Raw genomic sequence first — 16,759 nt, 5'->3', positions numbered from 1 at the left:
GATGTTAGGAAGAACTTCGATGTATGTTTGTAACCATCTCCTGCAAATGGCAATGGATATGGGATCAGATTAATTTTAAATTTTAGTGATAAAGTTTTGTTAAGCAAAGGTATTAAGAGATATGAGCCAAAGGCAGGAGTTAGACCACAGATCAATTACAATCTCATTGAAAAATAGAACAGGCTCAAGTTCTAATTGTGGTTTTATATTGTTGGGTGCAGGCAATCCTTAATAAAGGTCATTGAATCCAGTGTTATATCCAGTCTTTAATTAAGATTTATGAATAGCTGAGTCTCCAGCAATGATCTTTGTAACACTCCACTAATCCACAGCCTGCCAACTTTATTCACCTGTTCATCTCTTTTGATTTTCTGTCCATCAACCAATCACCCATTAATGGTAATATTCCTCCCAACTCTGTGAGTCCTTAGCTTGCATATTAATCTTTTGTGTGTTGTTTTATTAAAGACTTCTTGGAAATCCAAGTATTCTACATTTGTCCATCATTATTTTTCTTTTAGATTAGATTAGATTACTTTAGATTAGATTACTTTACAGTGTGGAAACAGGCCCTTCGGCCCAACAAGTCCACACCGCCCCGCCGAAGCGTAACCCACCCATACCCCTACATTTACCCCTTACCTAACACTACGGGCAATTTAGCATGGCCAATTCACCTGACCTGCACATCTTTGGACTGTGGGAGGAAACCGGAGCACCCGGAGGAAACCCACGCAGACACAGGGAGAACGTGCAAACTCCACACAGTTAGTCGCCTGAGGCGGGAATTGAACCCGGATCTCTGGCGCTGTGAGGCAGCAGTGCTAACCACTGTGCCACCGTGCCGCCCGAAAAATAATAAAACAATAGTGACTTTGATGATCATGCACTTCAAAAATCATGGTATAAAGACTTCCTTAACAGATTCCTCCATGTACTTTCAAAGATTAATTGCTGGTTCAGTGTCTCATTCAGTGCAATCTTAGCATATCATGCAAAGAAGGAGGCTATTAAACAAATTTGGCAGATTTAACCTAATTCATGATGATACCTGCTGACATTTGTGTGCATAATCCAGTAAATTATATTGCAATGATTTAGTCTGCATTTAAATATCAAGCAAGTAGTAGGGAGAAGCAAAAACTGCTATTGGAGACCATTAGTAGATGAAAATGGGCCGGGTGTGATGGCAACAGCCCACGTAACAACAAGGCCTGTGGGTGCGGGTGGTGAAAGAATGTGGAAGGTGGTGTTCTGGCCCTAAGCATATTGAACTCTATATTGAGTCCTGAAGACTTTTAGTGTCCCCAAGTTGAAAATAAGATGCTGTTCTTCCAGCTTGTGCTGAAGCCTTGCTAGAGCACTGCAGCATACCTGAGACACCATTGTTGGTCACGAAACCGCAGTGTGCGAAAGTGGCAGGTACTGGAAACTTGGGATCATTTTTGCATGCAGAATGTGGGTGTTCCACACAGTGGTCTCCCAATCTGCATTTCATCCCTTTGTAGAAGAAACATTGTGAGTTGCAAATATAATAGACAAGATTGAGTAAATTGCAGTTTCACCTGGAGGTCTGAGACCTTCAGTCGTGGTGAGGGGGGAAGTAAATAGGTAGGTGTTGTACCTTCTACGATTGTGTGGAAAGATGCTGTGGTGGTATGTGGGAGGTATCGGGAGTGGACTAAGGTGTTCTGGAGGGCAAGGTCCCTATGGAAGGCTGACACAGGGAAGTGTCTGATGGAGGCATCCTGCTGGAGGTGGCAGAAGTGGCTGATTGTGATGCTTTGGATGTGGCTTTTGGAAAGTGAGGATTGGGGCCTCTATCTGTGAAGTGGGAGGGAAAAGAAGGGGCAAGGGCAGAAGTGTGGGAAATGGGTTGGATACAGATGAGAGATCTATCAACCAGGGTCATGGAGAATCTTTGTTTGAGGAAAACGTTGGATATTGAGTCCTCCCAGCGGAAGGTGGCATCATCAGAACCAATGTGACAGAGAAACTAGAAGGATGGAGTGGAATCTTTACAGGAAGCAGGATGTGAGGATGGATAGTGAGGGTAACTGTGGAAGTTGGTGAGTTTGTAGTAGGCATTTTGTGGTGGTCAGAAATGGAAACAGATGTCGAGGAAGGGAAGAGTCAGATGGATCAGGTGAAAGTGAGCATGGTGGAAATTGGAAGCAAAATTGATAAATATTTCCAATTCTGGACAAGAGAAGGAAGTAGCACCGATAATGTCACTGATTTACCAGAGAAAGTTGTGCGGAGGAATTGAGTGCTCCATTTCCCCTGAAACTTGATCCGCAAGGTGAACTTGCACTGTTGGCATCGCTCTGCATTGCAAACCAATTGCCGAGCCAACTGAGCTAACCAGTCCCCTCTAATAGACTTAATACAGCACAGGCGAAGATTATTCAACCCAGCAAGTACATATCCTCTTTCCGTAGAGGATGCAATCCATCTAGTTTCCTTCTGAAATCACTTATCACCTCTGCTTCTATCACCCAGCGACATAAAGAAATGTTTTCCTTGCACCCCTATGCACTTCTGGCCAAAAACAAAAACTCTTTGTCCCAAAAAGCTAATAGAAACTATTTATTTTGTCTAACTAAGCTAAACAGGTCATCTTGTGCTCTTTTCCAAATTTCACCTCAAACTGCTTTGCTTCAAAGAGAGCAAACTCAGATTTTCCAACCTAACGTTTGTAGCGTAAAGCCCTGATGCCTGGAACTTTTTTGGCAAGTCTCTTCACCTGTTGAAAGTACACTGACACCTATTCTGAAGGTTGACAGGACTGACATACTGCTGTACTTTCGGCATCCAGGCTTGCCTTCATTTACCTGCTTTTGATCTTATCTCTTTCGTTACACCTCACTGGGGCAGCCTACTTAAAACCAAGCCCCTGAAGTCATCAAAAAGTTACATTTCATTGAAGTACAAAGTTAAAAATCATACAACACCAGGTTGTAGTCCAACAGGTTAATTTGGGAGCACTAGTGGTGTGAGTAGGGGGAGTTTCAGATTCCTGGGCCATTGGGACTAGTTTTGGGGGAGATGAGACCAGGACAACTGGAAGGGTTACACCTGGGCAGGAGTGGGACTGTGCCCCAGTGGACTATTTGGTAGAATGATTGAGAAGGTTTAAACTAAATTGGCAAGGCGAGAGGAAGGTTGGAACCAAGCAAGGAGGAGAAAGTGAGGACTGCAGATGTTGGAGAGTCAGAGTCGAAAAAGGTGGCGTTGGCAAAGCAGAGCAGGTCAGGCAGGAGCCAACCAGTAGGAAAGTTGACGTTTTGCAATAAGGACATTTCTGATGAAGGGCTTATCCCCAAAATATCAGCTTTCCTGCACTTTGGATACTGCCTGACCTACTGTGCTTTTTCAGTGCCACCCTTTTCAAATCTATGCAAGAGTCAGTGGAAGGGAAATTGAAGACGAGCAAATGAGAGAAAGGGTGTGATAGGCAGAGGAATCATACAAACATAGAAGTTAGGAGTAGGAGAAAGCCATTCGACCCTTTAGGCTTGCTCCACCATTCATCATGATCATGGTTGATCGTCCAACACAGTAGCCTAATCCTGCTTTCTCCCAATAACGTTTAATCCCACTACCCTCACTGTATCTAGCTACCTCTTGAATTCAGTAAAGGTTTTGGCATCAGCTACTTCTTGTGGCAATTAATTCGCAAGCCCACCACTCTTTGGGTGAAGAAATGTCTCCTCATCACCGTCCTAAATCACCCCAAATCCTCAAACTGTGAACTCTGGTTCTGGATGAACCCACCATCGGGAACATCCTTTCTGCATCTACCCTGTCTAGTCCTGTTAGAATTTTATAAGTCTTTGAGATCCTCCACCCCCTCCTCCCCCCAATTCATCTGAACTCCAGTGAAAATGATCTTAACCTCGTCCATCTCTCCTCCTACATAAGTCCTGCCGTTCCCAGAATCAGCCTGGAAAACCTTCCCTTGACAGCAAGAGCATCCTTCGTCAGAAAAGACGACCACAACTACACACAATATTCTAGGTGTGGCCTCACCAAGGCCCTGTAAAACTGTGGCAATACATCCCTGCTCCTGTCCTCGAAACGTCTCGCGATGAAGGCCAACAAGCTATTTGTTGCCTTTATGTCTGCTGCACCTACATACCTCCCTTCAGCGACTGGTGCACAAAGACACCCAGGTCCCACTTCACACTTCCCTCTTGCAATTTACTGCCATTAAGATAGTAATCTGCCACTTTGTTTTTGTTTCCAAAGTAAAAGACCTCACATGTATCTAAATTATACTACATCTGCCATTGATTTGTCCACTCAGTCAGCCTGTCCAGATCATGCTGAAGCATCTCAGTGTCCTTGTCGGTGTTCACTTGCTGGCCAGTGAATCAGGGCCAGAATCAAACAAAGCCACAGGAAAGAAAAAAAGACAAGGCCCTAAGAAGTTGTGCCTGAATGCACAAAGCATTCAATCTAAAATAGATGAATTAATCATACGAGTAGTCCGGATTACTGCATGGTGACCAGGGATAGGAACTGAATCTCCAGGTGTCCTCAGTATTTAGGAAACAAAAACACAAGTTGCTGGAAAAGTTCAGCAAGTCTGGTAGCACCTGTGAAGAGAAATCAGTTAATGTTTTGGGTCTGGTGATCCTTAGAACTGATGGTAACTAGGAAAATGACAGTTGATAGGCTATGGTAAACATTCAAAAAGTGAATGGGTGAATCACAAAAAACATTTATTCCTATCTGGCACAAAAATACAAAGACAGCGTTGGCCAAGCCATGGCCTACAAATGAACTGAGATAAAACATAAAGCAAAAAAAAAACAAATTGGCAAAAAAAATCTGAGGATTGGCAGCACTTTAAAAAACAGCAAAGGAGGACTGTTGAAGAAATTCTCCGGACTCAGACCTTCAGCATTGACAAATGTTATTGCATGATATCATGGGGGAGAAAAATCACCTTCCCTTAGCACGGACTGATGTTTTCTCCTTAAGTGTTATGGAATACAAGGATTTGTATAGTGCATAAAATACTGAGCTGACAGTTCTCAATCAGATACTGAATCACAAGATAATCACTAGATGGCCTATGTGAACATACAGCAGGCAGAGGTCAGCCTTGCCAAGACTATAACATAACTACACATGATGTGCTAATGTTGCTAATGTTTCTCAGACCTTGAGTCAATGCAGATGGCAGATAAAAAGTTCATGAGTTATGTGGGGATAAAAAACAGTTATGTAGTTGTTAAAGAATGTTCTGTTAGGCTAGGGTCACCCAGGGCATGGGGCCAAGCCAGGTGAGAGGAATATCACGATTGACCCAAATGGCTTGCAAACAGGCTGACCAGCAGAAACAGCTTCTACAAAGTCCAAGGAATTGATTTAACAAGGGGGTGATGGGGAGGGAAATGAAAGCAAGTCTATGGGGAACGTAAGCACTGACTGTACAAAGAAGTTCTGTAGGTATGTAAAGAGAAAAAGATTAGCCAAAGCTAATTTAGATCCCTAACTGTACAAAACAGGAAGTTAAGGCAGAGAAAAGAAATAACCAACGAACTAAATTTTTACTTTGTTTCTGTCTTTATAAAGCAGGACACCAAAGGTATACCAGAAATAGTGGAAATACTGGCTTTAGTGTTAGAAATGTCCCTAGAAATAGTAAATACATTGGTTTCCATCTTCCAAGATTTAGGCTCTGGAACAGTTCCTACAGTTTGGAGGATAGCTAGTGCAAGCCCACGATTTAAAACTAGATGTAGAAAGATAACAGGGAATTATAGATCAGTGAATCTGACATTGGTGGTGGGGAAGATGCTAGTGATCATCATCAAGGATTTTATAGCAGAATACTTATAAAATAGTAGCAGAATCAGACACAGTCAGCATGGATTTACTCCGATTGTAGTTCAACAGATTTATTTGAAAGCACATTTGAAAGCTTTCAAAACACTGCTACTTTGTCAGGTGAAGTGGAGGGAACTGCACAGGCACGGAATTTATAGGCAGAGACATAATGATAGTAGTGCTGGAAAAGTACAGCAGGTCAGGCAGCATTCGAGGAGCAGGAGAGTCGACATTTTCGGCATAAGCCCTTCATCAAGAATGAGGCTTGTGGGCCGGGTGCACTGAGAAATAAATGGGAGGGGATGGGTTTGGGGGGGTAAGGTAGCTGAAAAAGCAATGGGTAGATGAAGGTGGGGGAGAAGATGATAGGTCGGAGAAGAGGGTGGAGAGAATAGATGGGAAAAGTGATGGACAGGTCAGGTGGGTGATGCCAAGTTGGTGGCCTGGGACTGGGATAATGTGGAATGAAGCTAAATGAGGAAACTATTGAAATCCCCATTGATCCCATGTGGTTGCAGGGTCCCAAGGTGGAATAGGAGGAATTCTTTCTCCAGGTATCAGGTGCTAAGGGTTTGACAATGGAGGAGGCCCAGGACCTGCATGTTCTTGACGGAGTGGAATGGGGAGTTAAAGTGCTCGGCCACGGTGTAATGGGGTTGCTTGGTGTGTGTGTCCCAGAGATGTTCTCTGAAAAGATCCACAAGTAGGCATCCTGTCTCCCCGATGTAGAGGAGACCACATTGGGTGCAACGCTTACAGTAGATGACATTGGAGGAGGTACAAGTAAATGTCTGTCAGATGTGGAAGGATCCTTTGGAGCCTCTAACGGAGGTGAGGGAGTAGTGTGCGCACAGGTTTTACACTTCCTCTGGTGGTAGGGGAAGATGCCAGGAGTGGGGTGTCTGGACCTGATGAGGGAGTCGTGGAGGGAATGGCATCTCCGGAACGCTGTTAGGGGTGAGGAGAGAAATAAGTCTCTGGTGGGGTCTGTTTGTAGGTGGTGGAACTGGCAGAGGATGACGCGATGTATGCGGAGGTTGGTGGGGTGGAAGGTGAGCACCGGTGGGGAGGGGGATGGCGCGTGGTTCTGCCTTTGTTGCATTGAGGGCTTGGAAGCCTTCATCTTGGCAGATGGATGTGTAAGCCCTCAGTTTCTTCCTCACACACCGGCCCAACCAGTACCCTTCCATTGATACCCTCATTCACCTGGCTGAACCTCTCCTTCCAATCTACCCATTTCCTCCAAACCAAAGGAGTAGCCATGGGGACCCACAAGGGGCCCAGCTATGCCTGCCTCTTTGTTGGGTACATGAAACATTCCATCTTCTGCAGTACCACGAGCACCACCTCCCACCTGTTCCTCAGCTACATTGATGACTGTATCGGTGCTACATCTTACTCCCACGAGGAGGTTTAACAGTTCATCCACTTCAATACCTTTCACCCCGACTTCAAATTCACCTGGATCATCTTGGACACCTCCCTCCCCTTTCTGGATCTCTCCCGTTTCCGGCGACTGACCAACTACGGATATCCACTACAAGTCCACCGACTCCCACAGCTTCCTAGACTACACCTCCTCCCACTATACTTCCTGTAAAAATGCCATCCCTTATTCCTAATTTCTCTGCTTCCGGTGCATCTGTTTCCAGGGCAACAAATTCCACCTTAGAAAATCCCAGATGGTGTCCTTCTTCCAAGTTTGCAATTTCTCTTCCTACATGGTCGATGATGCCCTCCAGTGCATCTCCTCCACTTTACGCACCACCGGTCTTGAACCCCACCCCTCCCAATGCAACAAGGACAGAACCCCCTGGTCCTCACCTTCCACCCCACCAACCTCCGCATACATCGCATCATCGTCTGCCACTTCCACCACCTACAAACGGACCCCACCAGCGACATATTTTCCTCCCCACCCTGATCAGCATTCTAGAGTGGCCATTCCCTCCGCAACTCCCTCGTCAGGTCCATGCCCCCCCACCAGCCCCTACCCCACTCCCGCATCTTCCCCAACCACGGCAGGAAGTGCAAAACCAGTGCCCACACCAGTTCCCTCTCCTTCGTCCAAGGCCCTAAAGGATCCTTCTACATCCGACAGAAATTTACCTGTACCTCTCCCAATGTCATCTACTGTATCCGTTGCGCCCAGTGTGGTCTCCTGTACATCGAGGAGACAGGACACCTACTTATGGATCATTTCAGAGAACATCTCTGGGACACTCCGTCAAGGACATGCAGGTTCTGGGCCTTCTTCATCGCCAAACCCATATATTTCGATGCCTGGAGGAAGAACGCCTCATATTCTGCCTTGGGACCCTGCAATCACATGGGATCAATGTTGATTTCAACAGTTTTCTTATTTCCCCTCCCCCCACATTATCCCAGTCCCAAGCCACAAACTTGGCACCGCCTACCTGACTTGTCCATCTCTTTCCCATCTATCCGCTCCATCCTCCTGTCCAACCTGTCACCTTCTCCCTGACCTTCATCTACCTATCGCTTTTTGACGAGCTTTCCCCCTGCCTGCCTCCCCCCCCCCAAAAACACTATCCCCCTCCTATTTATCTCTCAGGCCACATCCCCCCCAACGGCCCACAAGCTTCATTCTTATGTCCGAAACACCAATTCTCCTGCTTCTCGGATGCTGCTTGACCTGCTGTGCTTTTCCAGCACCACACTCTGACTCTGATCTCCAGCATCTGCAGTCCTTGCTTTCTCCTCGGCAGAGAGATAATTGCAAGATAATTCCAAGTAATTGGGTGTGTCAAAAGATAGTTCAAGTGAAGTCAAATGGTGTATGCAAAGTTTTCACAGCTGAATAGCAAGTGAAGGGATGACCTATGGTCCAATTAATTAAGGCAGAGAGAGAAATACAAAAAGTCAGAAATAAGATAATGCTAGAGACAAACCAAATGGCTAAAATAACATCAGTATAAGAGTCACGTGACATGGGTGACTTGTTATTCAGCCTGTCAACATCCACTCACTCCATCTGTACTATCTTTTGATATTCTTAATTACCTGGAATTATCTTGCAATTATCTCTCTATCTACATAAAGGCAACTGAGAGAAATGAAGGAACTGAGAGCATTTTGGCATTGAGGAGGCAGGGAGGCTGCAGAAGGATTTGGATATGTTAGGAGAGTGGGCAAAGAAGTGGCAGATGGGGTACAATATGAGATAGTGTGAGGTCATGCACCTTCGTAGGAAGAATAGAGGTGGGGACTATTTTCTAAATTGGCAGAAAATTCAGAAGTCTGAAGTGCAAAGACTCTGGGGAATTCTTGTGCAGGATTCTCTCAAGCTAAACATGCAGGTTGAGTCAGTAGTTAGGAAGGCAAATACAATGATGGCATTTATTTTGAGAGGACTTGAATATAAAAGCAGGAATGTACTTCTGAGGCTCTATGCAGCTCTGGTCAGACCACATTTGGTGTATTATGAGTTTTGGGTTCCATATCTCAGGAAGGATATACTGGCCTTAGAGTGTGTCCAGAGGAGGTTCACGAGAATGGTCCCAGAAATGAAGAGCTTAACTTATGAGGAATGTTTGAGGACTCTGGGTTTATACTTGATGGAGTATAAAAGGATGGGGGGATCTTACTGAAACATACAGAATACTGAATTGCCTGGACAGAGTAGATGTTGGAAAGGAGTTCCATTGGTAGGAGAGACTAGAACTCGAGGGCATAGCCTTACAGTAAAGGGAAAACCTTTCAGAACATAGGTAAGAAGAAACGTCTTTAGGCAGACATTGGTGAATCTATGGAATTCATTGCCACAGAAGGCTGTGGAGGCCAGGTAATTGAGTATATTTAAGACTTAGTTAGATAGGTTCTTGAGTAATAAGGTAATCAAGGGTTATGGGGAGAATGGGTTTGAGAAATTTATGAGCCATGATTGAATGACCCAGCAGACTTGATGGGCTGAATGGCCTAATTTCTGCTCCTATGTCTTATGGTCTAAAAACTGGAAGAGGACCTGAGTGTGACTTGGGACACAAGCATGAATAAATGTTTTTGTGTCTAAACTTAGGTAGGAGTAAGCCTGAAATTAGACCAAGGGTCCATATTCGACGTAGGTGAGGTGTATCTGGGGAGCTCAAGCTTATGATTTACACATCTTGCACTATGTGGGACACTCCTATGTTCTAATTACAAAGTCACTTTTCTCTATTTAATACAAAGAATGGTCCTAGCATTGACTGTTGAAACAACACCAGATCATTAATCAGAGAATGTGGTACTGGAAAAGCATAGCAGGTCAGGCAGCATCTGAGGAGCGGGAGAATTGACTTTCCAGGCATACACCCTTCATCAGGAATGAGACTTGTGGGCTGGGGGCTGAGAGTTAAATGGGAGAAGGATGGGGCTGGGGGCTGAGGTAGTTGGGAATGTCATAGGTAAATGAAGGTGGGGCCGGGTGGGGGAAGTGATAGGTTGGAGAGGTGGGTGTAGCGGTTAGGTGTGAGGAAAGATGGACAGGTCAAGACGGCGGTGCCGAGTTGAAGGCTTGGGACTGGGAATAAGGTTGGGGGAGGGAAAATGAGGAAACTGGTAAAATCCACATTGATCCCATGTGGTTGCAGGGTCCCAAGGCGAAAGATGATGGGTTCTTCCTCCAGGCATGGGTGGTTAGGGTTTGGCAATGGAGACGGCCCATGACCTGCATGTGTTTTGTCCTTGTTGCGATTGGAGGACTGGGGTTCAAGGTGGAGATGCGGGAATTGGAGGAGATGTGCTGAAGGGCAGCGTCGAACATATGGGAGGGTAAATTGCGGCCTTTGAAGAAGGAAGCCATCTGAGATATTCTGTGGTGGAATTGGTTGTCCTGAGAGCAGATGCAGAGGAATTGGGAATAAGGGATGGGGTTTTTACAGGAGGCAGTGTGGGAGGAGGTGTAGTCCAGGTAGTTGTGGGAGTTGGTGGGTTTGTAGTAGACGTTGGTTGGTCACTGGAGATGGAAAGGTCCAGGAAGGGGAGGGAGGTGTCTAAACATTCCAGATGAATTTAAAGTCGGGGTGGAAGGTGTTGGTGAATTTGAACTGTTCGCCCTCCTCTTGGGAGCACAAGGTAGCTCCAATACAGTCATCGATGTAGTGGAGGAAAAGCTGGGGAATGGTGCCGGTGTAACTGTGGAAGATGGGCTGTTCCATGTACCTGACGAAGAGCCGGGCATTGCTCGGCCCCATGTGGGTGCCCATGGCTACCCCTTTGGTTTGGAGGAAGTGGGAAGATTGGAAGGAGAAATTGTTACAGGTGAGGACCAGTTCAGCCAGGCAAGTAAGGGTATCAGTGGAAGGGTACTGGTTGGGACGACTTGAGAGGCTGAAACTGCGGGCTTGGAGGCCTTTTTCGTGGCAGATAGATGTGTAGAGGGATTGGATGTCCATGGTGAAGATAAGACGTTAGGGGCCAGGGAAGCGAAAGTCTTGGAGGAGGTGAAGGGTGTGGGTGGTGTCCCAAACATAGCTAGGAGTTCCTAGACTAAGAGGGTCAGGACAGTGTCAAGATATGCAGAGATCAGTTCAGTGAGGAAGGAGCAGGCTGAGACAGTGGGTCGACCGGGGCAGTCAGGTTTGTGAATCTTGGGTAGAAGGTAGAATTGGGTGGTGCGGGGTTCTCGGAATCAGGTTTGAGGCTGTGGATAGAAGATCCCCAGAGGTGATGAGGTTGTGTATGGTCTGGGAGATGATGGTTTGGTGATGGGAGGGGAGGTTGTGATTGAGGGGCGTCTGCAAATTGGTGCCTGGCTTCAGCAGTGTTGAGGTTGGTGCACCAAACTACACCGACCCCCTCTTTGTCTGCTGGTTTGATGGTGATAGGTTGGAGCGGAGAGCTGCATGTTGCAAGGGTGAGAGGTTGGAGTGGGTGAGGTGAGTGGACAGGTTGAGGCGATCTATGTCATGGTGGCCGTTGGAAATGAAGAGATCAAGGGCGGGTAATGTTGGAGGCGGGAGAAGGGGTCCTTGGAGTGTGGGCGAGATCCTTGATGGAAAAACTGGGTCTGGAGGCGGAGGCTGTGGAAGAAATGTTCAAGGTTGCGCATAAGTCAAATTCATTAATCCAGGAGCGTATTAGGATGAAGGTGAGGCCTTTGCTGAGGTGTTATGTACTTCCACACACGTCATCTACTATATCCGTTGCACCCGATGTGGTCTCCTGTACATCAGGGAAATGGGACACCATCTTGTGGATCGTTTCAGAGAACATCTCTGGGCCATCTGCACCAAACAACCCCACCATCCTGAGCTGAGCACTTTAACTTCCCCTCCCATTCCACCAAGGATGTGCAGGTCCTGGGCCGCCTCTGGTGCCAAACCCTAACCACCCTGGAGGAGGAACACTTTATCTTCCACCTTGGGACCCTGCCAACCACATGGGATCAATGTGGATTTCACCAGTTTCCCCATTTCACCACCCCCCACCACCTTATTCCAGTGCCAAGCCTCCAACTTGGCACCACCCTCTTGACCTGTCCATCTTCCTTCCCACCTATCCCTCCTGTCCAACCTATCACCCCCCAACCTTCACTTACCTATCACATTCCTGGTAACCACCACTGCCACCACCAAATGGGACTAGATTAGGTTGGGATATCTGGTCAGCAGGTCTGTTTCTGAGCTGTACGTCTCTGTGACTCTGTTCGGCAAAAGAGTCATTAGTCAAGACTGGCTGCTTTTTTTTAGTTGTTCTTTTAAGGTAGATTAAGTGTCATAGAGTCATAGAGATGTACAGCATGGAAACAGACCCTTCGGTCCAACTTGTCCATGATGACCAGATATCCCAATCCAATCTAGTCCCACCTGCCAGCACTTGGCCCATATCCCTCCAAACCCTTCCTATTCATATACCCATCCAGATGCCTCTTAAATGTTGCAATTGTACTAGTCTCCACCACTTCCTCTGGCAGCTCATTCCATATAAACACCGTCCTGTGTGTGAAAACATCGCCCCTTAGGTCTCTTTTATATCTTTCCCCTCTCACCCTAAACCTATGCCCTCTAGTTCTGGACTCCCCCACCCCAGGGAAAAGTCTTTGTCTATTTATCCTATCCATGTACCTCATGATTTTATAAACTTCTATAAGGTCACCCCTCAGCCTCAGACGCTCCCGGGAAAACAGCCCTAGCCTATTCAGCCTTTTCCTATAGCTCAAATCCTCTAATCCTGGCAACATGCTCATAAATCTTTTCTGAACCCTTTCAAGTTTGACAACAAGGTGAGAGGTGGAAAGTCTAGGGAGGATACACGCGGTAAGTACTTCACGCAGAGGGTGGTGGGTGTTTGGAACGCGTTGTCAGCAGAGGTGGTAGAGGCAGCCACGGTAGATTAATTTAAGATGTAAAAACAATGACTGCAGATGCTGGAAATCAGATTCTGGATTAGTGGTGCTGGAAGAGCACAGCAGTTCAGGCAGCATCCAAGTAGCTTCGAAATCGACGTTTCGGGCAAAAGCCCTTCTTCAGGGCCTTTGTTCCTGATGAAGGGCTTTTGCCCGAAACATTGAGTTCGAAGCTACTTGGATGCTCATTTAAGATGTGTCTGGACAAATGCATGAGTAGGTGGTGAACAGAGGGATACAGATACTTAAGAATTGACCAACAGGTTTAGACAGTACATTTGGATTGGCTCAGGCTTGGAGTGCCGAAGGGCCTGTTCCTGGGCTGTAAATTTTCTTTGTTCTAACTTTCCAATATGAAGGAGACCAAAATTGCACGCAATATTCCAGAATTGGCCCAACCAATGTCCTGTAGAGCCCCAACATGACCTCCCAACTCCTGTACTCAATACTTTAGGAAAATAAAGGAAAGCATACCAAACACCGCCTTCACTACCCTATCTACCTGCGACTCCACTTTCAAGGAGCTATGAACCTGCACTCCAAGGTCTCTCTGATCAGCAACACTAGTACCTTACCATTGAGTGTATAAGTCCTGCTAAGATTTGCTTTCCCAAAATGCAGCACCTCACATTTGTCTAAATTAAACTCCATCTACCTTTTTTTGTTAAATCAAGTGGATATTGAATTTCCAATTCTTAAGTCTCAGTTTTGTTAATCAGTCTTAATACTGTTCAAGTGTTTATTTTAAGATGTAAAGGCAACGTCAAATATACTTTCTTTTATCAATGTTCTCTAATATCCTTGTATCTCTTGCAATTTGTATGTAGAGGGCTTTAACCTAATTAGAGTGGGGTGGAGAATTCTAGAGAGGGAATACATAGGCTTGCAAAGTTCAAGGTTGTGGCAGCATTACAGGTCAGGTATTTGGCAAATGATACCCAGAGTAGGATAAGAAAGGAGCAGAGTGAACAAAAATGAAATCAGCAAATGGGATCAAAGGGGGAAAATTATGGAAGCAAAATTTCTGACTATTTATTTAAATGCATGTTGTATTCAGGATGAAACAAATGGATACTGTACAAATAGAAGCTAATATTGATATTCTAGTCATTGTGAAGGAAAAGTTTGAATAATAACAAAAATTTTAAAGAAATTAATGATACAAAGATGTATCTCCAGTGAGGAAGAATGAATTTAGGAAAGAGAGAAACCAACAACGGTTTAAATAAGGAGCTTAAGAACACAATAAAATTGAAATAAAAATGCATATGTGCCACAGATTAATTGTAAACCAGAGAACTGGGAAAGTTTTAAAAGCTAGCAAAACTGATAAAAGAAAAATTAACTGAGTGAAAACCCCTAAGTAATACGAAAATGGATGGTAGCTTCTTGAAATATATAAAGAGGAAGTTAAACACAGGCCCCATAGAAAATGAGGCTGGGGGTGTAATAATGGGGAACCAGAAAATGACAGAGATGCAAATCTGGAAATCTACATGTAACACATCCTTTGGCTGTCCTTTAGCCGCAGCACAAGTTATTTCTTCAAAGAACTCCAATAAATTGGTTCAATATGATTTCTCTTTGACAAAACCCTGTTGCCTCTGTGCAATTACCGTATGAGTAATATGAGTGCCCTGTTATTACTTCATTAATAATATCATCTAACATGTTCCCAACGACAGATGTCATGTTTTGCGTCTTATAGTCTTGAATCCCTGGGTTATTGTTTTTCAGTTAAGCTTTGAAATTAACTATTGATCTTGTCTCCAGTGTTGTTTGTTGAAGAGTTTCAACTTTGACTTTCTTTTTGTTAAATATCTATGATTTGTTTTTAGGACTAAATGTTTTAGGTTAAAGATAGAAATGTTTAAGTGCAACTGAAAAGACCTAATTCAAGAACTGGTTTAAAATAAGCCTAAAATAATTGTCAGTCAAAGCTGGCTTAATTTCCACTTCTTTCGAGTATGATCTCGTGTAGCAACAGAGCACTTCACTGACCAACTTAGTGGAGATGGGATGTCTGCAGATTTCTCATTAAGGGGTTTGAACTAATTGTTTGATTTCTGAGAAAAAAAAGGAGGTTTAGAAATTGGTTATTTCACAAAATATTTCTTGTTCATAACAGCAAGGCATTTTTCTCTTTGGACCAGACAGAGGCAATGAAAGGTTAGTCTACATTGAAATGCACTCTAAAAATAACTTCACATGATCTTATCTCCTTACACTAAACATTTATTTAGTTTGATATTGTTTCCAGTTAATGGTTTTAGAGTGCAAGTGTGTATGTTCCTATCCAAATGACCTTGCCTGAACTCTGCTATGGCAGTAGATCTGATGTAAAAGTAGAGTTTTGGGTTTGAAGTTTGACTCATGTTTGTGAATCAAAATTAAAAATTAGATCATCATCCAAATCAATAGCTGATCTGGAGTCCACTGTGTGGGGGATTGCTGGAATGAGAGCATCTGCTGACTAAGGACACACTGTAAATCAATTGTCAGATTGCAATGCAAGACACTACAGGAGGGGCCCATTGATTATCGAGTAACTTGGAGAAAGTCTTTGAGATAATTCTGTTTAATCTTTTGTATTCATTAAATTATACTTTTTTTTGTTTCAGGGATAGAGACTGGAGGAGTGATTTTAAAAGATCCACCCAGTGTATCTGAGATACAGACATCTGCTCCAGTCACTCTACGCTGTAACATCGATGGACACCCCCGGTAAGAGAATTAGAATTTTTGCTATAGTTCCAATGGTTCTGATGTAGTATAGGCAACAAAACTATATTTTGGTAAGAATCCAGTATTTTCAAGTGGAAGATCAATTATAGTATTCTAAGTAAAGCAAGAAAAATTGTCGTATTCTAGTGGATCATTGGGCTGCACTCTCATTAGGCTGAGCTGACTGGTGGTGGTTTAACATTGCTATTTTTATCAACTACAGACAGTTACCTTGACAGGTTAAAACAAATGTAAATTGGCCATTGTTAGCTCTAAAATAGGGATTAATTTTCACAGCAGCATTCAAACATCTGACAAGTGAAGTTACAATAGTAAAACTCTGAGTAATGTTTAATGTATATTTCAAGTTACTTCCTAGCCACAGTGGCCTTCAAATTTGGTCATTGCTTATCAGCTGAAGTTCTTCAAAACTGTAATATCACTCATTTTATCATCAGTTTATGCTGTATAGTTTTTTTCTTTCTATTTATCATTAAAACTGTAAGAAATAGGAACAGCTGAAGCCTTTAGAAGTTGTTCTGCCATTCAGTAGGATCATAACTAATCTGATGTTCCAAAAGTCTGTTTTCCTGCCCTTTCCCCATAACTCTTGATTCCCCTATCTATAGCTCTCTGTGGCAAAGAGCTTCAATGATATTCAACTCAGAAGAAATTCCACCTCAACTCAGTCTGAAATTGGTGCTGTTTATTCTGAGATGATGCCCTCTGATTCTAGACTCTTCCATGAAGGGAAACATCTACCTGTGAAGCCCCTTAAGAATTCCATATGTTTGAAGGAGGTCACTTTTCATTCTTCTTAACTCCAATGAGTAGAGTTCCAAACTG

General features: G+C 44.3%; 1 protein-coding gene across 1 annotated transcript in view; it reads left to right on the top strand.

Moving 5' to 3' along the window:
• The window catches only part of ptk7a (protein tyrosine kinase 7a), a 138,472-nt gene that overhangs the window by 93,605 nt on the left and 28,108 nt on the right, over positions 1 to 16,759 (top strand). The window contains exon 3 of the mRNA XM_072550697.1: positions 15,811 to 15,913. Within this exon, the coding sequence (XP_072406798.1) occupies positions 15,811 to 15,913 (103 nt within the window). The remainder of the gene's footprint in view (positions 1 to 15,810; positions 15,914 to 16,759) is intronic.

The sequence above is a fragment of the Chiloscyllium punctatum genome, chromosome 3 (genome assembly GCF_047496795.1).
Source record: "Chiloscyllium punctatum isolate Juve2018m chromosome 3, sChiPun1.3, whole genome shotgun sequence".
Lineage (NCBI taxonomy): Eukaryota > Metazoa > Chordata > Chondrichthyes > Orectolobiformes > Hemiscylliidae > Chiloscyllium > Chiloscyllium punctatum.
This window is presented reverse-complemented; position numbering and strand designations above follow the sequence as displayed.